This window comes from Heptranchias perlo, chromosome 7, assembly GCF_035084215.1.
Source record: "Heptranchias perlo isolate sHepPer1 chromosome 7, sHepPer1.hap1, whole genome shotgun sequence".
NCBI lineage: Eukaryota > Metazoa > Chordata > Chondrichthyes > Hexanchiformes > Hexanchidae > Heptranchias > Heptranchias perlo.
In genome coordinates this window covers 80,712,888-80,733,405 of record NC_090331.1, presented here as the reverse complement: position 1 = coordinate 80,733,405, position 20,518 = coordinate 80,712,888, and the positions used below count along the sequence as shown (strand labels likewise).

The 20,518-nt window shown below is 43.6% G+C and overlaps 1 protein-coding gene across 2 annotated transcripts in view; it reads left to right on the top strand.

Moving 5' to 3' along the window:
* Positions 1-20,518, top strand: part of traf3ip1 (TNF receptor-associated factor 3 interacting protein 1) — a 134,985-nt gene that overhangs the window by 76,624 nt on the left and 37,843 nt on the right. For both annotated transcript variants that reach the window (XM_067987954.1, XM_067987953.1), the window contains 2 exons: positions 4,323-4,359; positions 9,453-9,529. In XM_067987954.1, the coding sequence (XP_067844055.1) occupies positions 4,323-4,359; positions 9,453-9,529 (114 nt within the window). The remainder of the gene's footprint in view (positions 1-4,322; positions 4,360-9,452; positions 9,530-20,518) is intronic.

Here is a 20,518-nt window from a genome sequence, read left to right as displayed (position 1 = left end):
AAAGCTTTAATTTGTTTTATTAGATTTTTAATCAGACTTCCCAAGTGACGTTTTTCCCCTGGGTTTATTTCAAAAGTGAATTTGCTTACAAGTTGACCATGGTTCCCAAATATCTGGCTAGAGACTTATCAGTGTCTTAGAAAGGTTTTTTACTTAAGTGTCTGATTCTCTTCTGACAGCCCTTAAAACTTGTGAAGCATTTAAAAGTGATACAGCTTGCAAATCCAACCACTATTTTCCTTTGTCATTGTTTCTATTGAAATAGTAGAGTATATTAATGTATTAATTGTACAATACCTGTTCTAGAATTATATATCTAGTCTCATTACTTTGTGAAATCTTGGTATAGAATGCATCTGAAAATACGCTGTCTGGCTCAGAATGAGAACATTTCTTACAATAAAATTCATACTTTCCCTCATCAGATTTTTGGATATATACTGAATTCACACCTGCTGAAGATTAGTAGATTACACACTTTTTTGCATCACTTGAATGCAAAAAAAACATAGATTTAAAAAAACCAGATGTTACATATTTCTGGACTATTTCTTTGTGGTCGACCGGGGAGAAGGAGCGGATATAATCTATACCCTGCCGAAGGTTTTTCCTTATTTGGAGTATGTCCCTTTTAAACTTGTACTGGAATGAAAATCTTATCAAACCTCAGTTGGATTTGAAAGCATTTCCTGTACAGATTCCACCAACACTGTGGAACAGACCTGGTTGTGTAAAATGTCTCTTGATAACTCTTGCACTGAAAGCAAACAGAAATTCCACACTGTTAATGTAAGAAAATGGTTGGCAATGTTTCAATTGAACAGGTCCACTGGCATTCCTAATGCACTAGCATGAAGCTGAATTATTTGTGAGACAGCAGTGCTCCAGATTGACTTGCAACCATCTCTTTGTAATATAAATAATAAAACATTTTTTTCGCACTATCAATCTTAACTTGCTCATCAAGGTAAATGTAGTTGTGATACAGATCATCCATGATCTAACAGAATGGCCTATTCCTGTTCATAAGGTGAGGAGCTGTTAACTACTTTTGAACCTCACTGTCAGGTTTGAATGCTTGCAGCTCAAGTATAGAATGGCCAGATACAGAGTAAAGCTCCCTCTCCTCTGTCACATAGATGTGTTCTAACCCAGCCCTTAGAAAACGACCTCTACTGTACCAATGTAATATTTCAATTTCCCACACTAGCCACCGTTCTACACCATCTGATTGAAATTGGCAGTTTAGACTGTTTTGTGGTGTGGGCCCGCATGCTAAAAGAACGGGATTGACGCTGCCTATCCTCGTTTCACTTAGAATTCCTATGACAAGCAGAAAGATAAAACTTTCATCTCATCAGTCCAAGCTGGATTCAATCCCAGATTCCAGAGGTGAAAGGATATGTGCCTACTCTTGTCAACCTGTTTGCCTGGTTTGACTTTTTTTTTTACTGTTGAGAGGTCTGTACACAGAGTGCAATAGATGATGAGATGATGAAAGTGTAATAAAGATAATAATTATGTAGGACATAAAGGCACATAATATTGGGAAAGGTTCCTATATATATATTTATATATCACACATTTTATATAGATCTGTGGTAACGGTGAACTTTTAAAAGAACAATAATACTAAGGTAATACTTAAGAGAATATTAGTTTTATTTGAAAATTAAACTTGCAGTGTTCCTAATTCAAGGGCAATTAATGAAACAAATTCTAATGACCTAGAGACCTTGAACAGTACTCAATATTAACTTCGAAGAGAGGCCATTCATGTGCTAGTTGGCTAGCAGCCAGAGAGGTTCCTGCTGATGTCTGGGAAAGAAGGAAAGGGAGTCCAAGGGTGGAATGTAAACACTATGGGAAGGGGGAAGAATCATTTGACTCATGTGCAACATAAAATGTCTTGAGGGAACAGTGTGTCTCTGATTTTTCCTCTATACTGCCAATAAATTATACTTTATTGTACGCAAATAGTAAGGAAAACACCGTTGAGAAGTAACGAAGGTATTTCATGCGCATGTGCTGGGAGAGGTGGTCTTATGCCTCACTTTTTAAAAGTAGTATAAAATCAGCTGCACAAGTTACAGGCTTACTGAAATAGCTATGAAGCAGCATGTACACTTATTACCATTTCAAATTAGCATGAGTGAAAATGAGCTAATGATGAGGGAATGATGAAGGCAGCACTCAAAGAAAAAGTAGGCATTCTAAGAATCGTCTGTTGAAGAGTTGGGAGGGAAAGGCAGCAACAGAGAAAATATATCAGCAAGCAAGGAAAGGGAAAGAATGAAATTGAACACACATCTAAAATCTGACCACAAGCAAAGGAAAATCCCACAGCTGCAGCCAGAGAATAGAAAAGAAAATCTGGACAATTTCCAGAAGACTATATCTGAACATTATTATTTTTGTTTACAATTTCCCCCGCCCAGCTCTGAGTTTAAATATACCCAAGGATAACCAAAAGAAATACTTTTTATAAACACCTGGACAGATACTAATGGTCAACTAAGTAAATTGTTTTGTCTTATTTTCTGCACCTCTACAACCTAATGTTTATTTTTTTTCTTATAATATTTCTACCCCCATATCATAATTCATTTTAGAGGAATAGCCAGCACACACATATACTCACCTTAGTTCAACTTGCTAATAAGTGGAAAAGACCGATAATAAAAGGGACCGGCCTAGGTAAGGTGAGAGCAAAAAAGTAACTCCTGAACACACAAATCATTTGCCCACACGTTTACTTTTATACGAACTTCCGTTCCTATTAGCATACACCAAAATAGTTGGCATATCATTATTATTATTGCGGGTGTGATTACGTCTTACAACATTAGTTTGATCTCGTTTTTTTTAAGAAACCTTGTTGCCTGAAAAAGGCTGTAGAATATTTTAACACTGGTTATTATTAAGGCCATTGATTTGTAGTTTTCACGGAAAAATTAGCAGAATCGCAGAATGCGATCCCAAAGCACTGATGAAAATCTGAACTCCTATGAAATAAACCGAAATTTGACTAATTTATTAATGTGCCCCAATTATTGACTCTTTACAATCACTTTTAGTTCTCCTCATATACTTAGTCTCTTAAGGGCTGATTTTTACCCTGCCAGCCCAGCGGAAACTGGGAAGCAGTTAAAATGGCCACAGCAACATATCCCCACCGATCCCGCTGCCTTCCCGTCGTTTGCAATTTTAACCTGCTCCTTTGGGCAAACAAGAGTGCACCTGCCAGAAGGCAGTGGGGTTCTTCTTTGAATATGCATAAAGGGCTCTGCTTACATCATTGGGGTCCTGAGGTTTAAGTGGGGAGGCCATCATGGTTTCCTGGCCAACCTGGCAGCAAAAGGAGACGGAGCCAGAAGAAGCCCGAAAAGGTGTGTTAATTTTTTTTGTTCCTTGTGAGCTAGGAGTCTGGGCCCCACAAGAAAACGTTGGGCCTCTCCTGCCCTCAACCACGAGGTCCTCCCGAACCTTCCCCACCTCCCCCAGCCGCTTACCGGATTGTCAGGGACCGTTCCTTCAGGCCCCTGGTGGCGGCCTCCTGCCACCCAAAATGCTACTCAACTATTGGCCAGCTGGCATTTCCCGATGAGTTTCGGTGGGAGACTGATGGGGCTTCCACGGGAGTTAAAATCTTCTGGCTCTCATGGTGTGGATGGCCGGACGGTTTGCCATCTATCTTGGCCCCGGCTTGCACAACTCCTGCCACAAGTTAAAATCAGCCCGTTAATGTTTGGTGAGTGTTCTGAGGATCCCACATATACCTCTGATAGAGATTATTGCTGTTTTTCATTATCAGCATTTTCATACACTTTAGGAAGAGTTATAGAACGTATATAATGTGTATCTATGTATCTCACTGTTGGAATTAATATCTTTTAGTAAGGCTTGACCTGAGCTGCTGGAAAATAATATTAGTATCATTATTTATTAATACCATATCCATACTGGATATGGTATTAATAAGGTGGAGCTTTCCAGGTTTTGGTAATTCACTTAACTGAAGGAATGTCTGAAAATATTCCATTTTTAGAGGGAGCTTTTAAAATATTATCTTTCATCAATGGCACAGCGATCCACTTTGATCCTGGGATTGCTGCCTCTAACTTTTTAAACTTCAAACTGGAAAAGCATTTTTTTTACAATGCTGGGCAGATATGGCAACACAGTAGAGATTGGACAGGATTGTGTACTTTATTTGAAAATATACTAATAATCTCCAAAGCTATTGGTAAGATGACACTTTACCATTTGGTCTAGAGTGTTGAAATGCTTAATTGGATATTTTTCCTTGTGCTTTTCTCTAGGTTATAGCAGTGGAACTGCATGACAGTGAAGACCATGGTACGTGTAGCTAATACATGTTCCTTAATGTGATAATTTGACTTCTTTGCCCCTTTGTGTTGTTACTTAATCCTTTGTGTAATGTTGTGTAATGTTCAGTGCTAATGTAGAATGCATGTAATCACTAATTTGGGTGACATTGGTAAAGAACAGCTTGGTAACAATGACACTTACACTATTGATGTGGAAAAGCCCAGTAGATATTATTGCATTAATTGTGGATTGTAACATTTTTGCCAGCCTTCCAGCTTAAATGTTTTTGAGTTGAAATTCCAGATATTGAAGGCCATTATTCTATGGTTGTGACTAGTTTTCACTACCAGACGGATGAAGACCAGAAAATAATACTGCAGTTGAATTGTCAAAACATCTGTTACTTGTGTAGTACTTCCCAGTTTTTTTTGAATGGTCACAAGTGAGTTGGGTTAGAAATGTGTGAAATATCTAAGCCCCAGAGTTTTGGTAGCAGGCCAGAGGGGATTTTCTGCAACAAAAAGAAAACTGCTAATATTTTTTGGCATCTGTTTTCATATAGAGTGCTAATTATTCCATGTTAAATGCATGCATCGTTCCAAACATACAGGGTAGCAAGATGCCGTTAGGATGCATGGATGTAAGAGTATATGTTCCTGTTTACCTTAGCTTCCCTGTGTGAGAAAGTGTCCAGCTTCCACCAGACCCACGTTGATCCATAATTTGTCATGTGGGGAAATCAGAAAATCTTTACTAAACAAAGTTCCTAACAAAGGTAATAGGGCATTAGTGACTAAAGTCACATCAGGGAAAAAAAGTGAAAAGTTAAAATTAAAGGCGCTGTATCTGAATGCACAAAGCATTCATAACAAGATAGATGAATCAATGATCTAATAGCCATTACTGAGACATGGTTGCAGGGTGACCAAGGTTGGGAAATAAATATTCCAGGGTACTTGACTGTTAGAAAAGATAAGCAAAATGGAAAAGGAGTGGGGGCGGGGGTAGCCCTGATAATAAAGCATGAGAGAAAGGCAGTAATGAGATAGGATCTTAGCTCAGAAAATCAGGACATAGAATCAGTATGGGTGGAGCTAAGAAATAACAAGGGTCAGAAAACACTGGTGGGAGTAGTTTATAGGCCCCCTAACAGTAGTTGCGGTGTTGAACAGGGTATAAATCAGGAAATTAGAGGAGCATGTAACAAAGATAATGCAATAATCATGGGGGACTTTAATCTTCATATAGACTGGGCAAATCAGATTTGGCAAAAGTAGTTTGGAGGATGAGTTCATGGAATGCATCCAAGACGGTTTTCTAGAACAATGTGTTGAGGAACCAACTGGGGAACAGGCTATTTTAGATCTAGTATTGTGTAATGAGACAGGATTAATTAGTAATCTTATAATAAAGGATCCTCTGGGCAAGAGTGATCATAATATGATAGAACTTCATATTGAGTTTGAGAGTGATGTCGTTAAGTCCGAAATTAAGGTCTTAAATTTAAACAAGGCCAATAATGTAGATATGAGGAGCGAGTTGGCTAAGGTAGATTGGGAAATTAGATTAAAAGATATGATGGTAGATAAGCAATGGCGAGCATTTAAAGAAATAATTCATAATTCCTAACGAATATACATACTCTTGAGGAATAAGAACTCCATAGGAAAAGTGATCTAACCGTGAGTAACTAGAGAAGTTAAGCAGAGTATTAGATTAAAAGAAGAAGCTTACAATGTTGCTAAAAAGAGTACTAAGCCTGAGGATTGGGAGAGTTTTAGAAATCAGCAAAGGATAACTAAGAAATTGATTAAGAAGGAGAAAATTGAATTTAAGATTAAACTAGCAAGAAATATAAAAACAGAATGTAAGAGATTCTACAAGTATATAAAAAGGCAGAGATTAGCAAAAGTAAACGTGGGACCCTTAGAGGCAGAGACAGGAGAAATTATAACGGGAAATAAGGAAATGGCAGAAACATTAAACAATTATTTTATATCTGTCTTCACAGTAGAAGACACAAAAAGCATACGGAAAATAGAGGGGAACCAAGGGGCTAATGACAGTGAGGAACTTGAAGTCATTATTATCAGTAGAGGAAAAAGTAATGGAGAAACGAATGGGACTAAAAGCCGATAAATCCCTGGACCTGATGGCCTACATCCTAGGGTTCTAAAAGAGGTGACTGCAGAGATAGTGGATGCATTGGTTTTGATCTTCCAGAATTCCTTAGATTCTAGAACGGTTACCGTGGATTGGAAGGTAGCAAATGTAAACCCACTATGCAAGAAATGAGGGAGAGAGAAAACAGAACTATAGGCACGTTAGCCTGACATCAGTAGTAGGGAAAATGCTAGAATCTATTATTAAGGATGTAGTAACAGGGCACCTAGAAAATCATAATATGATTTAGGCAGAGTCAACACGGTTTTATGAAAGGGAAATAGTGTTTGACAAATCTATTATGAGTTTTTTGAAGGTGTAACTAGCAGGGTCGATAAAGGGGAACCAGTGGATGTTGTTTATTTGGATTTTCAAAAGGCATTCGATAAGATGCCACACAAGAGGTTGTTACACTAGATTAGGGCTCATGGGATTGAGGGTAAAATATTAGCATGGATAGAGAATTGGTTAACGGACGGAAAACAGAGAGTAGGAATAAACGGGTCATTTTCAGGGTGGCAGGTTGTAACTATTGGGGTGCCACAAGGATCAGTGCTTGGGCCTCAGCTATTTACAATTTATATTAATAATTTAGATTAAGGGACAGCATGTAATGTATCCAAGTTTGCTGACGATACAAAGCTAGGTGGGAAAGTAAGCTGTGAGGGGGATGCAAAGAGTCTGCAGAAGGGTATAGGCAGGTTAAGTGAGTGGGCAAGAAGGTGGCAGATGGATAATAATGTGGGGAAATGTGAGGTTATTCACTTTGGTAGGAAGAATAGAAGAACAGAATATTTTTTAAATGGTGAAATTAAATGTTGGTGTCCAGAGGGATTTGGGTGTCTTTGCACACGAATCACAGAACGTTAACATGCAGGTACAGCAAGCAATTAGGAAGACAAATGGTATGTTAGCCTTTATTGCAAGGGGATTGGAGTACAAGAGTAAGGAAGTCTTGCTGCAATTGTACAGGGCTTTGGTGAGACCACACCTGGAATACTGTGCACAGTTTTGCTCTCCTTACCTAAGGAAGGATATAGTTGCCTTAGAGGGGGTGCAACAAAGGTTCACTAGGTTGATTCCTGGGATGAGAAGGTTGTCCTATGAGGAAAGATTGTGTAGAATGGGCCTAAACTCTTCACTCAGAGGGTTGTGAATATGCGGAATTCTCTACCCCAGAGGGCTGAGTCATTGAATATATGTTCAAGGCTGAGATGGATAGATTTTTAGACTCTAGGGGAATCGAGGGATATGGGGATCGGGCAGGAAAGTGGAGTTGAGGTTGAAGATCAGCCATGATCTTATTGAATGGCGGAGCATGCTCGAGGGGCTGCATGGCCTGATCCTGCTCCCATTTCTTATGTTCTTAAATCTCCCTCGTAGATTTCAGAAGGAAATGTATGCCCCCCTCTTGATGTGATTATTGCTGTATCTGCTATTTTCTTAATTTTAAACTGAATAAAACTGATGTAAATATAGCAGAGAGATCTTTAGTTGCTTTTACTACTTGAAAGGAAAATTTTACTTTTCTGAATTTTAACTTATTCTCAGAAAAACTGATCATGACATCTGTTGCTTTCTGTTATTACTCCCCTCTTACCATGCTTATGTTTTAAATCTGCTAGTCATAGCTGCCTGGGAACAGGTATTTTGCCTAGGATCATCATGAAATTCTGCTCCAGTGATGACATTTTTGGGGTGGGAGAAGAGGGAATTCTTCAGAGAAGATCTGGTCCCAAGCTTCCTGTGATCAACAGTTTTAAGGGGTAAAAGTAAGATTATGGAGTGATTAGGAAAGATCAGTACATGTAGAAATCTGCTTTCTAACAGTTTACAATATGTGGCAATTCAAAACTTGAATATACTTCCCCTTGAAAGTTCACAAATTCTGTTTTAGATAAGCTTGAGAAACAAATTACTGGAGGGAGTAAAGCCTGTCTAGTAACAGTGATTTTTTTTTGTTAAAAGTTATTTTCTCCCTTCCCCTACTTTGATCTTGCATTAGCTGCAGCTGAGAATTTGAATGGGCAACTTGCTCCAAGGCCTTTGTCAATGCTGTTTTTGAGTGGGTATGTGACAGTAGACTAGCAACAATTGGCTCCACTAAGCACTTCCCCTGACAAGATTGTTAGGATTTGTTTTTGATCAAATTGTAGCTTACTGAAACTGATGAGCAGTTGTAAGGGAGAGAGGCCCTGGGTTCTAAAACCAAAATGTAATTTTTCTGATTCCCAGTCTTGCAAGTGCCATGTAGATGGCAATCCCAATTGGAAGGCTGGCCACTTCGTGGTGAGTCGTGTTTTTTTTAAAACTTAGACTTTGTTTTAAAAAAAATAAAACTTACTCGGGCAAGACCAATAATAGAGTTTTACCTTGGAGTATCTAAAGATATATGTAGCTTACTTTTAAGTGGAAGGGAGGAAAAATTTTGAGGGTTGTATAGTGCAGTTAGTCAGCATGTTGTTCTTTCATCTCGGGGTCCCAGATTTGAGTCACATCAGAACTTTATAGATTATGGCTACTGACCGTCTATGTCTTCAGCAAAGTGACTTTGGCCAGTTTCATCCAAGTTCCCACTGGGTATGAATCTACACCAGAAAATATCCTGTAAATTAGCAGACTCAAGAGTGTCTGCCATGGAAAATGGAAATGATACAGTAGGGAGTGATTTTCCAAGAGAGCTTTGTATTACACCCAATGCTGCCTCTGGGTCATTTTACTTTGTTTGATTACGCTCCCGTGAAGTGCCTTCGGATGTTTTACTATGTTAAAGGTGCTACCAGTTGTTGCATTTGAATTGAGTGTAAGATGCTGGTACTGGCTGCAAAAAGTGGTAGCCAATTTTTCTGTTCGCTAACCCTAGAAAAAAATTCTGAAAACAGTTGAAAGAATTTTATACACAGTGCAAATTTCACTCTGTCAGCACACACATAGAGACAAATCTATTTTTGTCACAGGTGGGCTAGTCAAGAAAATTTTAGAAACAAAGAAGGATTATGAATCTTCGAAGTCTGCTGCAAAACCCAAAGATCAGGTAAGGAAAAATTACAGGAACCACAACTTTTATACTATAGTTGTTCCAACTATTTTGTAACTTAATACATCAATGTCCGACCATTTTATAATGAAGTACGACAAGCTCCATATGATGGTTTAGATGGAAAATTTTCAAATCTTCTGATTTAGAAACCGTCTCCAGTCTGTTCATCTTTTCTTATTTTGTGATTTAGGTTTAAATGTTAACTGTGTAGTTCACTGCATTTGTATAGTTTTATTCAATTTTTTTCTTTTTAAAAAAAACACATGAATTGTTGAGTTCCAGCCTCTGGAAGGATGCAACAGTTTATGTTTGTGTGGGGAGGGATATGCTTTGTTTACAGCACAAGAACAGGAGCTCTTACAAGGATTTATTTTTTCTGGACAGTGCTAACTTTAGTCTCTACTGTAGTTTCCTCAAATGTTAGCAAACATTTGACAAAAGTGTTCATAATATCCAGTGTATGTGCCTCTTCCTATTTTATAGTTGCTTTATTAGTAAAATTCTATGATATCAGTGTTGAAACACTCCTATCTTTAAATTAAGGTAAAAATTGTGACTATTGTAGATTTAGCTCTCCTTCCCCTGTATCAACTTGACCACATAGCCATAAATAACTGGCAAATAAATATCTAAGTCAGATTTTGGTTTTGCTGGCTGGATTGTACTGTTATAAAGTCACTCAACTAAGTTTGTAAGATCCAAAAATAGATGCTATCATGTGACTCATATACCCAATGTTATGGTTTTAAAAAAAAAACTGCATTTTTTTAAACTGATATTAAAGCCAGTCCATTTTAGTTAATGAACTATTGGCTTTTGTGTGTGTACATTTTTTTGTCATTAATGTTCTTTAATGTGCCCTTTGTACTATTGTAGCTTATCTTAATAGAGAAATTAAATCTTATGTCTGAATTCTTTCTAGCCAAAAGCAAGTAGATATAGATCTATGTAGGACAAATGACTTTTGTGTTTGGTCTCTGGTAATGTGTTCTGTACCACAAATCTGATCCAAATCTTCTTGCATTCTGAGATAACCAGAATTGTGTTTGTTTAGAGAAAGTAAGCCATGTAGGAAGAGATGGTCCTCTGAGATTGCATTGTCAGGTTTTCTCTCATGTATTGTGCCTAACTTCCTAGGGCAGAATACTCTGATGCCTAGCACTTTCCTTCTTAAATGCACTTCTCCATTGTTTTGATGACTGGAATAAAGGGAGGGAGTTAATGCAACGATAGTTGGTTTTACTAACTGTCAATATTTTGTAGCAGATGTTCATAGTAAACCTATTTGCTTTGATTAAATATATTTAAAATGATGTAAGGGGACCTTCTTGATATAACTGGCTCTGCATAAGTGACAGTGTTGCAGATGCAATGCTAGCTTTTGATCCTGTCTGTGTAGAGGAGGATGCTGTATTTGAAAAAGGTTGAAGTTTGTAGGTTTTCACATTTACCCAGTGGAATCATGTAATGCACAGATTATCCTCTAGATGATGCTCTTGTTAAAGAAGGGAATGAGGTGTTCACTTTTTTTAATTCAAAGCTACAGCTAAAATATTTTTACGGATTAAAGGAGCCAAAAACCAGGATAATCTAGGTCCTTTAAGATGCCCTAAGACCATTTTAATGCTGTGATATTTAACTTTCAAAGCTGAACTTCAATGGTTAAAGAAGCAAAGGACTTGGGAGAAGGTTGGGCGGGGAAGAACGGAACTGATACCATAACAGGAGTTGGGAAATGAACACTGGAGCAGGATTTGGGGGAAATGGACACGATGTTAGGAGGCAGAAGGCCACTAAGGAATGTATAAAGTCATTGAGGCATTCAGCAGGGCAGGTTTGGATACAGTTCCAAGTATGGCTGAGGTTTTCATGGTTACTTTTCATCAGTCTTCACTTCTGATGATGATATTTAACCACCAATATTACAGCATAGTGTTCATGCTAAAATTAAATGTGTAAATTATGTAAATTATCTTTGCCACATTGGAACTCTTAAAGCAGATCAGGCTGCTGGCCCTGATGGTATTCACCCTAGGGTACCTAAAGAAATGGGTCTGTGTGATGTGGGCCACTTGCTCATATATTTAACTACTCCCTGAGGTCTGGAATTGTTCCCAGGGACTGGAGATAAGCCTATTTGGTGCTTATATTTAAAATGGGAAATAAGTCAGAACTAGGCCATTAATTTAACATCAAGGCAAGTTGCTCAAAGGGATTATTACAGATGTGTTATACGAACATCTTAATAGAGCAGGGACTATTAGGGAATCTCAGGATGGGTCCTGGAAAAGTCGTGTTTCACCAACTTGATTGAATGTTTCGAAGAGGTTGCAAAGACGGTGGGATAGTGTATCTGGGCTTTCAAAAATCCTTTGTTAAAGTTCCGAACAAATGGCTGCTGAGGAAGGTTGCATCTTGTGGATTGGTGGGCAGAATGATAGGCCTAATAAAGAATTGGTTGCATTTGCAACCAAGGTAGTTTTTAATGGTAGCAGCTCTGCCTGGGGACCATCACTAGAGGAGTTCCACAGGGATTGGTGTTGGGGCCATGGCTCTTCCAGATCATTAGTAAAGATGGTGATGAAGGCATTGGAGAAACAATCCACAAGTTTGCAGATGATACGAAGCTATGTGCAGGTGTGAGGAACTTAGATAAAGAAAATTGATTGCAGACAGATTTGGACACAGGATAGCCCTGTGTCTGGTAGATTGCTTTTAATATTGAGAAGGGTAGCATTTAGACAGGGGCAATTCCAATCATATATTATTGGTCTTGGTCTGGCCACATTGGAATAGTGCCAAGTTTTTGCGCCCTCACATGATGGAGTATTGAGGCCCTGAAAAAGGTTCAGAGGAGAGCCCCTTGATTGATACCTAGTTTAAGGTTCTTAGTTATCAGTACAGGTTTGGAGATCTGGAACTTCTTACCTTGGAAAAGCGTGGACTTCGAGGTGATGTGATTGAGGTCCTTAAATTATGAAGGGATTAGATTCTGTCCGCATGAATAGGTTACTTGAGCTAGATAGGCAGGCGAGAACTGGGGGGCATTAGTACAAGTTACAAAAGCATAGAGTTAGGACAGATATGCCAAAAAGTTGTTTTTTGCACAGGGAGTTGTGACCTCTAAAATACGTTTCCAGTATGTGCATTGAGTATTGATTTTCTGCAAGTACTCAAAGGGGATATGGATGAATTCCTAAGAGTGGAAGACATCTTGAGTTCTAGAGGTAGGTAGGTTGATAGGAATAATGGTACCAGTCACTGCAAACTCCTGGAGCTTGCTTGATTACTTTTGGGTGGGGGTCAGAGAGGAATTTCCCAGAGTTTTTCCTAGATTGGCTCATGGTCTTTTCTCCTTTTTGTTTGTCCCAGGAGATTGTGTGGCTGGGGAGGGGAGGGGGGGAATGGGATGGGACAACAGAGGAGAGGGGGAAACGGCGGGATGGGTTTAATGTGTGAGTAGACTCGATGCACCAGCTGATCTTTTGCTGCCCTTTTTCATACGTGCGTATGCCCCCTTTTTAAAGATCAGAGTTGGTGAATTGGTTACTCTTCTCTCTTTAAAAACTGGCGATGCTAATTGCCTCATGGGCAGTTACCAAATTCAGCAGTGCAAAGATGCTGAATTAATCGAGAGAACATAAGAAACAGGAGTTTGAGTAGGCCATGCGGCCCTTGAGCCTGCTCCGCCATTCAATCAGATCTTTGACTTCAACTTCACTTTCCCGCCCAATCCCCATATCCCTTGATTCCCCCAGAGTCCAAAAATGTATCCGTCTCAGCCTTGAATATATTCAATGACTTAGCATCCACAGCCCTCTGGGGTAGAGAATTCCAAAGATTCACAACCCTCTGCGTGAAGAAATTCCTTCCCATCTCAGTCTTGAATGGCCGACCCCGTATCCTGCGATTATGCCACCTAGTTCTACACTCTGTAGACAGGGGAAACAATCTCTCAGCACCTACCTGTCAAGATCCCTCATAATCTTATATATTTCAATGAGATCACCTCTCATTCTTCTAAACTCCAGAGAGTATAGGCCTGTTCTATTCAACCTCTCTTCATAGAACAACCCTCTCATCCCACTCATCGAGTGAGAGGTTGTGAGAATCACCAAGTTAATAGGTGTATCTATTGATGCTTTAGCTCCCTCCTTCCCACTGCCATGCTCAGTTACTTCTCTAATACCCATTCTCTTTTTTTCATTCGTTCATGGGATGTGGGCGTCGCTGCGAGGCCGTCATTTATTGCCCATCCCTAATTGCCCTTACGAAGGTGGTGGTGAGCCACCTCCTTGAACCGATGCAGTCCGTGTGGTGAAGGTTCTCCCACAGTGCTGTTGGGAAGGGAGTTGCAGGATTTTGACCCAGCGACGATGAAGGAACGGCGATATATTTCCAAGTCGGGAAGGTGTGTGACTTGGAGGGGAACGTGCAGGTGGTGTTGTTCCCATGTGCCTGCTGCTCTTGACCTTCTAGGTGGTAGAGGTCGCGGGTTTGGGAGGTGCTGTGGAAGAAATCTTGGCGAGTTGCTTCAGTGCATCCTGTGAATGGTACACACTGCAGCCACTGTGCCCCAGTGGTGAAGGGAGTGAATGTTTAGGGCGGTGGATGGGGTGCCAATCAAGCGGGCTGCTTTGTCCTGGATGGTGTTGAGCTTCTTGAGTGTTGTTGGAGCTGCACTCATCCAGGCAAGTGGAGAGTATTCCATCACACTCCTGACTTGTGCCTTGTAGATGGTGAAAAGGCTTCGGGGAGTCAGAAGTTGAGTCACTCGCCACAGAATACCCAGCCTCTGACCTGCTTTTGTAGCCACAGAATTTATATGGCTGGTCCAGTTAAGTTTCTGGTCAATGGTGACCCCCAGGATGTTGATGGTGGGGGATTCGGCAATGGTAATGCCGTTGAATGTCAAGGGGAGGTGGTTAGACTCTCTCTTGTTGGAGATGGTCATTGCCCGGCACTTGTCTGGCGCGAGTGTTACTTGCCACTTATGAGCCCAAGCCTGTATGTTGTCCAGGTCTTGCTGCATGTGGGTTTGGACTGCTTCATTATTTGAGTGGTCCAAAGATGTTATCAGCGCTCACAGTTTGTATAACTTTATTTTTAATTTACTTGTAATGGTGAGGGATTAATCACAGTGTGAATGAGCAATGAAGTTTTTCCTTTTCAATTTTTCACAACTTAACCATTCAGCAATTGAATGTTTGCCTACATTGAGTTGACTCTGCTCATCAGTACTCTGGGCTAATTGTCCAGCATTGTCAGCTGCTATCCAAGCAAACACAAGGAAACATTTAAAAGTGCATTGATCAGGGGTGAGATTGCTCTGTAGATCAGTGGCTGGAAACAACTGGTCCTCATTAAAAATCATTACACACTCGGAGAATTTAGTGTATTTTTTTGGGGTAGTCAGCTGCTAAAGGTAGTTGTAATTGTTTCCTTCCTGATTTGAAAGGGTTCAATGTAAAATAGAATTGAATAAAATTAGTCTGTTATAATATAATGGCACCACAGGCCTTTTTCTAAACGAAACAAATCTAAATCTCATTGTGTTTCTCAATTCTACTTGAAATATTTCATTGTCTCAATTTGGTTTCTCATTTGATTGGAAATAGGGAGAAATCTATATAGATGTTTTTGACAACCAGTAAAACTAATCTGGGTTTGCATATATAGTGCTAGAGTTTCCCAGTAATATGCTTCATGTTAATATTGGTAAGTTTGAAGTATGGATAACGGGCTAGATTTTCTCCTCTTTTCAACAAAAAAGAGAAATGCTGTTTTTTCATCATAATTTATTACCTGCTAATGAAAACCCGGGAATGCAGTTTTGAAATGCAATTTTGTTAGCAGTAGTGGAAAAATAGCAAGCATTCACAATGTACCTATAACACTTCTCGAGCAACTAATAAGCCTCTTAACTAATATAAATGTCAAAGCTCATTAATCCAGTTGTGGAGTACGCAATTTTGGAGGAAAATGACTCAACAACAGACAATAGCCCGTTTACTGACCAAGCATTTTACATCCTGGTGAGCTTTGTTTTGGAGGAATGCAAGTACATTTTTGATGAGAGAAAGTGGCCCCCAAATATGTAATATGTCACTCCAAGAGTCAGTATAGTGTCGACTACTTGGAGGACCTGGCTGGAGGTCAGAACAAGATGCACAGCTTGAAGAGAAAGGCTAGCCAGACTTGGGATGGATGGGAAAAGGTAATATGATCATTGGACAGTTCCTTAGGAAAGAATTTAAATTAAAAGCACTATATCAAGAAAATACAGTATAAATTTTTCCCACTGTATGTAATATTTAAAAATAGCATTTTGCTGAAGCGCATTTAGTGTGTGTGCGCGCGTGTGTCCAGCATGAGCACAAGAATATCATTGGAAAATTTGTCTTTATTCCGTCTGGAAAGGCTACAGTGTTAAACTGGATAACTAACTTCAAGTACTCAAAATGTGTAAGTGTTTTATCATAAATAGGTAATTTCTTTTACAAAATGTTATGTACAATAAATTAGATTTCTGTAAGTGTACATTACTATAGAAAAGGTGTAAATTCACTATTCTTTGGAATAAATTTCATTTAAAAAAAAAAGGTACAACAATGGTGTTGCAGATCATGCCTGTGAAGTGTATCATATCAATGTGTGGCATCAAGGTTAAACTCATTGGGACCGATAATATCGTGGGTGCCCTGGATAACCAGCACTAGGGCCTGCGAGGCACGCATTGCACATTATCTGGTGATGTCAGTTGATTTGTCCACAGTATTTGGGCTGCATTATTTCCTCAAATGCTCACTTTAAGTGCTCTGGATTCTTCTGAATCAGAATGTCACTGTACACGTGCTCAGTAGTGGTTCATACTTACAAGAGCCCATTGTGTACAGTGGGTATAATTCAGATGAGTACGCGTTAAATGCTGGTAGGAAGAGATTGTGTCATTTCAGTATGCGTCGTGATGCACATTGCATTCTGGCATTCTTGGCTTCAGCTGTTAGACTGGAGTTAATACATTGTTGCTATGCTGCTAATCCATCTCTTTTGTTGAGGGCCACTGGGGGAAAAAGACAGAAGAAAAAGTTTTTAAACAGCACCTTTCATATTCATCAGGCTGTCCCAAAGTGCTTCACAGCGCAATGACTATTCTTATGAAGGCAGACATGGCAGCCAGTTTGCACACTTTAAGGTCCCACAAACAACAGTGAGATGTGGCCAGTTAATCTGTTTTTGTTGGTGTTGGATGAGGGATAAGTGTTGGCTGTGATACCGGGAGAACTCTCCTGCACTTCTTGATTATTGTAATGGGATCTTTTACATCTATCTGAACAGATGGGGCTCAATTTTAAACTTAAATTGTGGGTGCGGGGCAGCTGCGAAAATTGCAGAAATACAGAGTGGGTTTGGAAGCCGGTTCCAACCTGCCGACTTCCGAGTTTTCCAAAGACGCACCTGAGTGCGCACGGATGTCCCGAATCCGGAAGTCCCGCCGGCAATTAAAGCTGGCGGGATGATAGTTAAAGAACCAAATGTACCTGAGGTACTTAAGGGCTTAACCCCTCTTCCCTCCCCCCCCCCCCCCCCCCCCACCCTGATGTCCCCCTCTCCAGGGGGCGTAGATTTAAAGTGATTGGTAGAAGGATTAGAGCGGAAGTGAGGAAAAACTGTTAAACCCAGAGGGTGGTGGGGGTCTGGAACTCACTGCCTGAGAGGGTGTTAGAGGCAGAAACCATCAACTCATTTAAAAAAAATACCTGGATGTGCACTTGAAGAGCCGTGATCTGCAGGGCTACGGACCAAATGTGGGAAAGTGGGATTAGGCTGGGTGACTCGTATCTCAGCCGGCGTGGGCATGATGGGCCAAAAGGCCTCCTTCTGTGCCGTAAATTTCCTATGATTTCTATGATTCTCCTCTCCCCACCCCCCACCCCCCCCGATCTTCTCCTCTTCCCCCCCCCCCCCCCGATCTTCTCCTCTTCCCCCCCCCGATCTCCTTCTCTTCCCCTCCCCCCGTTCTTCTCCTCTCTCCCTCCCAATATTCTCCTCTCTTTTCCTCCCCCTGATCTTCTCCTCTCTTTTCCCCCCCCGATCTTCTCCTCTCTTCTCCCCCCCCCCGATCTTCTCCTCTTCCCCCCTCCGATCTCCTTCTCTTCCCCTCCCCCGATCTCCTTCTCTTCCCCTCCCCCCGATCTTCTCTCTCCCTCCCAATATTCTCCTCTCTTTTCCCCCCCCTGATCTTCTCTCTTTTCCCCCCCCGATCTTCTCCTCTCTTCTCCCCCCCCCCGATCTTCTCCTCTCTTCCCCCCCCGATCTTCTCCTCTCTTCCCCCCCCGATCTTCTCCTCTCTTCCCCCCCCGATCTTCTCCTCTCTTCCCCCCCCCGGTCTTCTCCTCTCCCCCCCCCCCCCCCCTGATCTTCTCCTCTCTTCCCCCCCGGTCTTCTCCTCACTTCCCCCCCCCGGTCTTCTCCTCTCTTTCCCCCCCCCCCCCCCGATCTTCTCCTCTCTTCCCCCCCCCCCCGGTCTTCTCCTCTCTTCCCCCCCCGGTCTTCTCCTCTCTTCCCCCCCCCGGTCTTCTCCTCTCTTCCCCCCCCGGTCTTCTCCTCTCTTCCCCCCCCCGGTCTTCTCCTCTCTCCCCCCCCCCCCCCGCCCCCCCCCCCCCCGGTCTTCTCCTCTCTTCCCCCCCCGGTCTTCTCCTCTCTTCCCCCCCCCCCCCCCCCCCGGTCTTCTCCTCTCTTCCCCCCCCGATCTTCTCCTCTCTTCCCCCCCCGATCTTCTCCTCTCTTCCCCCCCCGATCTTCTCCTCTCTTCCAACCCCCGGTCTTCTCCTCTCCCCCCCCCCCCCCCCCGATCTTCTCCTCTCTTCCCCCCCCGGTCTTCTCCTCACTTCCCCCCCCGGTCTTCTCCTCACTTCCCCCCCCGGTCTTCTCCTCACTTCCCCCCCCGGTCTTCTCTCTTCCCCCCCCCCGATCTTCTCCTCTCTTCCCCCCCCCGATCTTCTCCTCTCTTCCCCCCCCGATCTTCTCCTCTCTTCCCCCCCCCCGGTCTTCTCCTCTCTTCCCCCCCCGGTCTTCTCCTCTCTTCCCCCCCCGGTCTTCTCCTCTCTTCCCCCCCCCCCCCACCCCGGTCTTCTCTCTCCCCCCCCCCCCGGTCTTCTCCTCTCTCTCCCCCCCCCCCCCCGATCTTCTCCTCTCTTTCCCCCCCCCCCGATCTTCTCCTCTCTTCCCCCCCCGATCTTCTCCTCTCTTCCCCCCTGATCTTCTCCTCTCTTCCCCCCCCGATCTTCTCCTCTCTTCCCCCCCCGATCTTCTCCTCTCTTTTCCCCCCCCTCCCCCGATCTTCTCCTCTCTTTTCCCCCCCCTCCCCCGATCTTCTCCTCTCTTCCCCCCCCCGATCTTCTCCTCTCTTCCCCCCCCCGATCTTCTCCTCTCTTCCCCCCCCGATCTTCTCCTCTCTTCCCCCCCCGATCTTCTCCTCTCTTCCCCCCCCGATCTTCTCCTCTCTTTCCCCCCCCCCCGATCTTCTCCTCTCTTTCCCCCCCCCCCCCCCCCCGATCTTCTCCTCTCTTCCCCCCCCCGATCTTCTCCTCTCTTCCCCCCCCCCGATCTTCTCCTCTCTTCCCCCCCCGATCTTCTCCTCTCTTCCCCCCCCGATCTTCTCCTCTCTTCCCCCCCCGATCTTCTCCTCTCTTCCCCCCCCCCCCCCGATCTTCTCCTCTCTTTCCCCCCCCCCCCGATCTTCTCCTCTCTTCCCCCCCCCGATCTTCTCCCCTCTTCCCCCCCCCGATCTTCTCCTCTCTTCCCCCCCCGGTCTTCTCCTCTCTCCCCCCCCCCCGGTCTTCTCCTCTCTTCCCCCCCCCGGTCTTCTCCTCTCTTCCCCCCCCCCGGTCTTCTCCTCTCTTCCCCCCCCCGGTCTTCTCCTCTCTTCCCCCCCCCGGTCTTCTCCTCTCTTCCCCCCCCCCGGTCTTCTCCTCTCTTCCCCCCCCCGGTCTTCTCCTCTCTTCCCCCCCCGGTCTTCTCCTCTCTTCCCCCCCCCCCCGGTCTTCTCCTCTCTTCCCCCCCCCGGTCTTCTCCTCTCTTCCCCCCCCCCGGTCTTCTCCTCTCTTCCCCCCCCCGGTCTTCTCCTCTCTTCCCCCCCCGGTCTTCTCCTCTCTTCCCCCCCCCCCCCGGTCTTCTCCTCTCTTCCCCCCCCCGGTCTTCTCCTCTCTTCCCCCCCCCGGTCTTCTCCTCTCTTCCCCCCCCCGGTCTTCTCCTCTCTTCCCCCCCCGGTCTTCTCCTCTCTTCCCCCCCCGGTCTTCTCCTCTCTTCCCCACCCGGTCTTCTCCTCTCTTCCCCCCCCCGGTCTTCTCCTCTCTTCCCCCCCCCGGTCTTCTCCTCTCTTCCCCCCCCCCCCACCCCGGTCTTCTCTCTCCCCCCCCCCGGTCTTCTCCTCTCTCTTCTCCCCCCACCCCCCCGATCTTCTCCTCTCTTTCCCCCCCCCCCCCCGATCTTCTCCTCTCTTTCCCCCCCCCCCCCGATCTTCTCCTCTCTTTCCCCCCCCCCCCCGATCTTCTCCTCTCTCTCCCCCCCCCCGATCTTCTCCTCTCTTCCCCCCCCGATCTTCTCCTCTCTTCCCCCCCCGATCTTCTCCTCTCTTTCCCCCCCCCGATCTTCTCCTCTCTTTTCCCCCCCCCCCGATCTTCTCCTCTCTTTCCCCCCCCCCCCCCGATCTTCTCCTCTCTTTCCCCCCCCCGATCTTCTCTTTTTTCCCCCCCCCCCCCGATTTTCCCTTTTCACCCCCCCCCCCCCGGGACCTTCCATTCCAGCGCCGGACGACACCTCGCTCCCTCTCTCTCTCCCATCACCACCCCCCACCCACCCCCATTAAAATCAGGCCGGCTGCGGTGCCGAAACCTGGAAAGAACTTTAATCACCATCAAGTACACTGCGATTGCGTCAGAATGGTAAGTTTTTTTTATTCGGACTTGCCATGTGCACCTT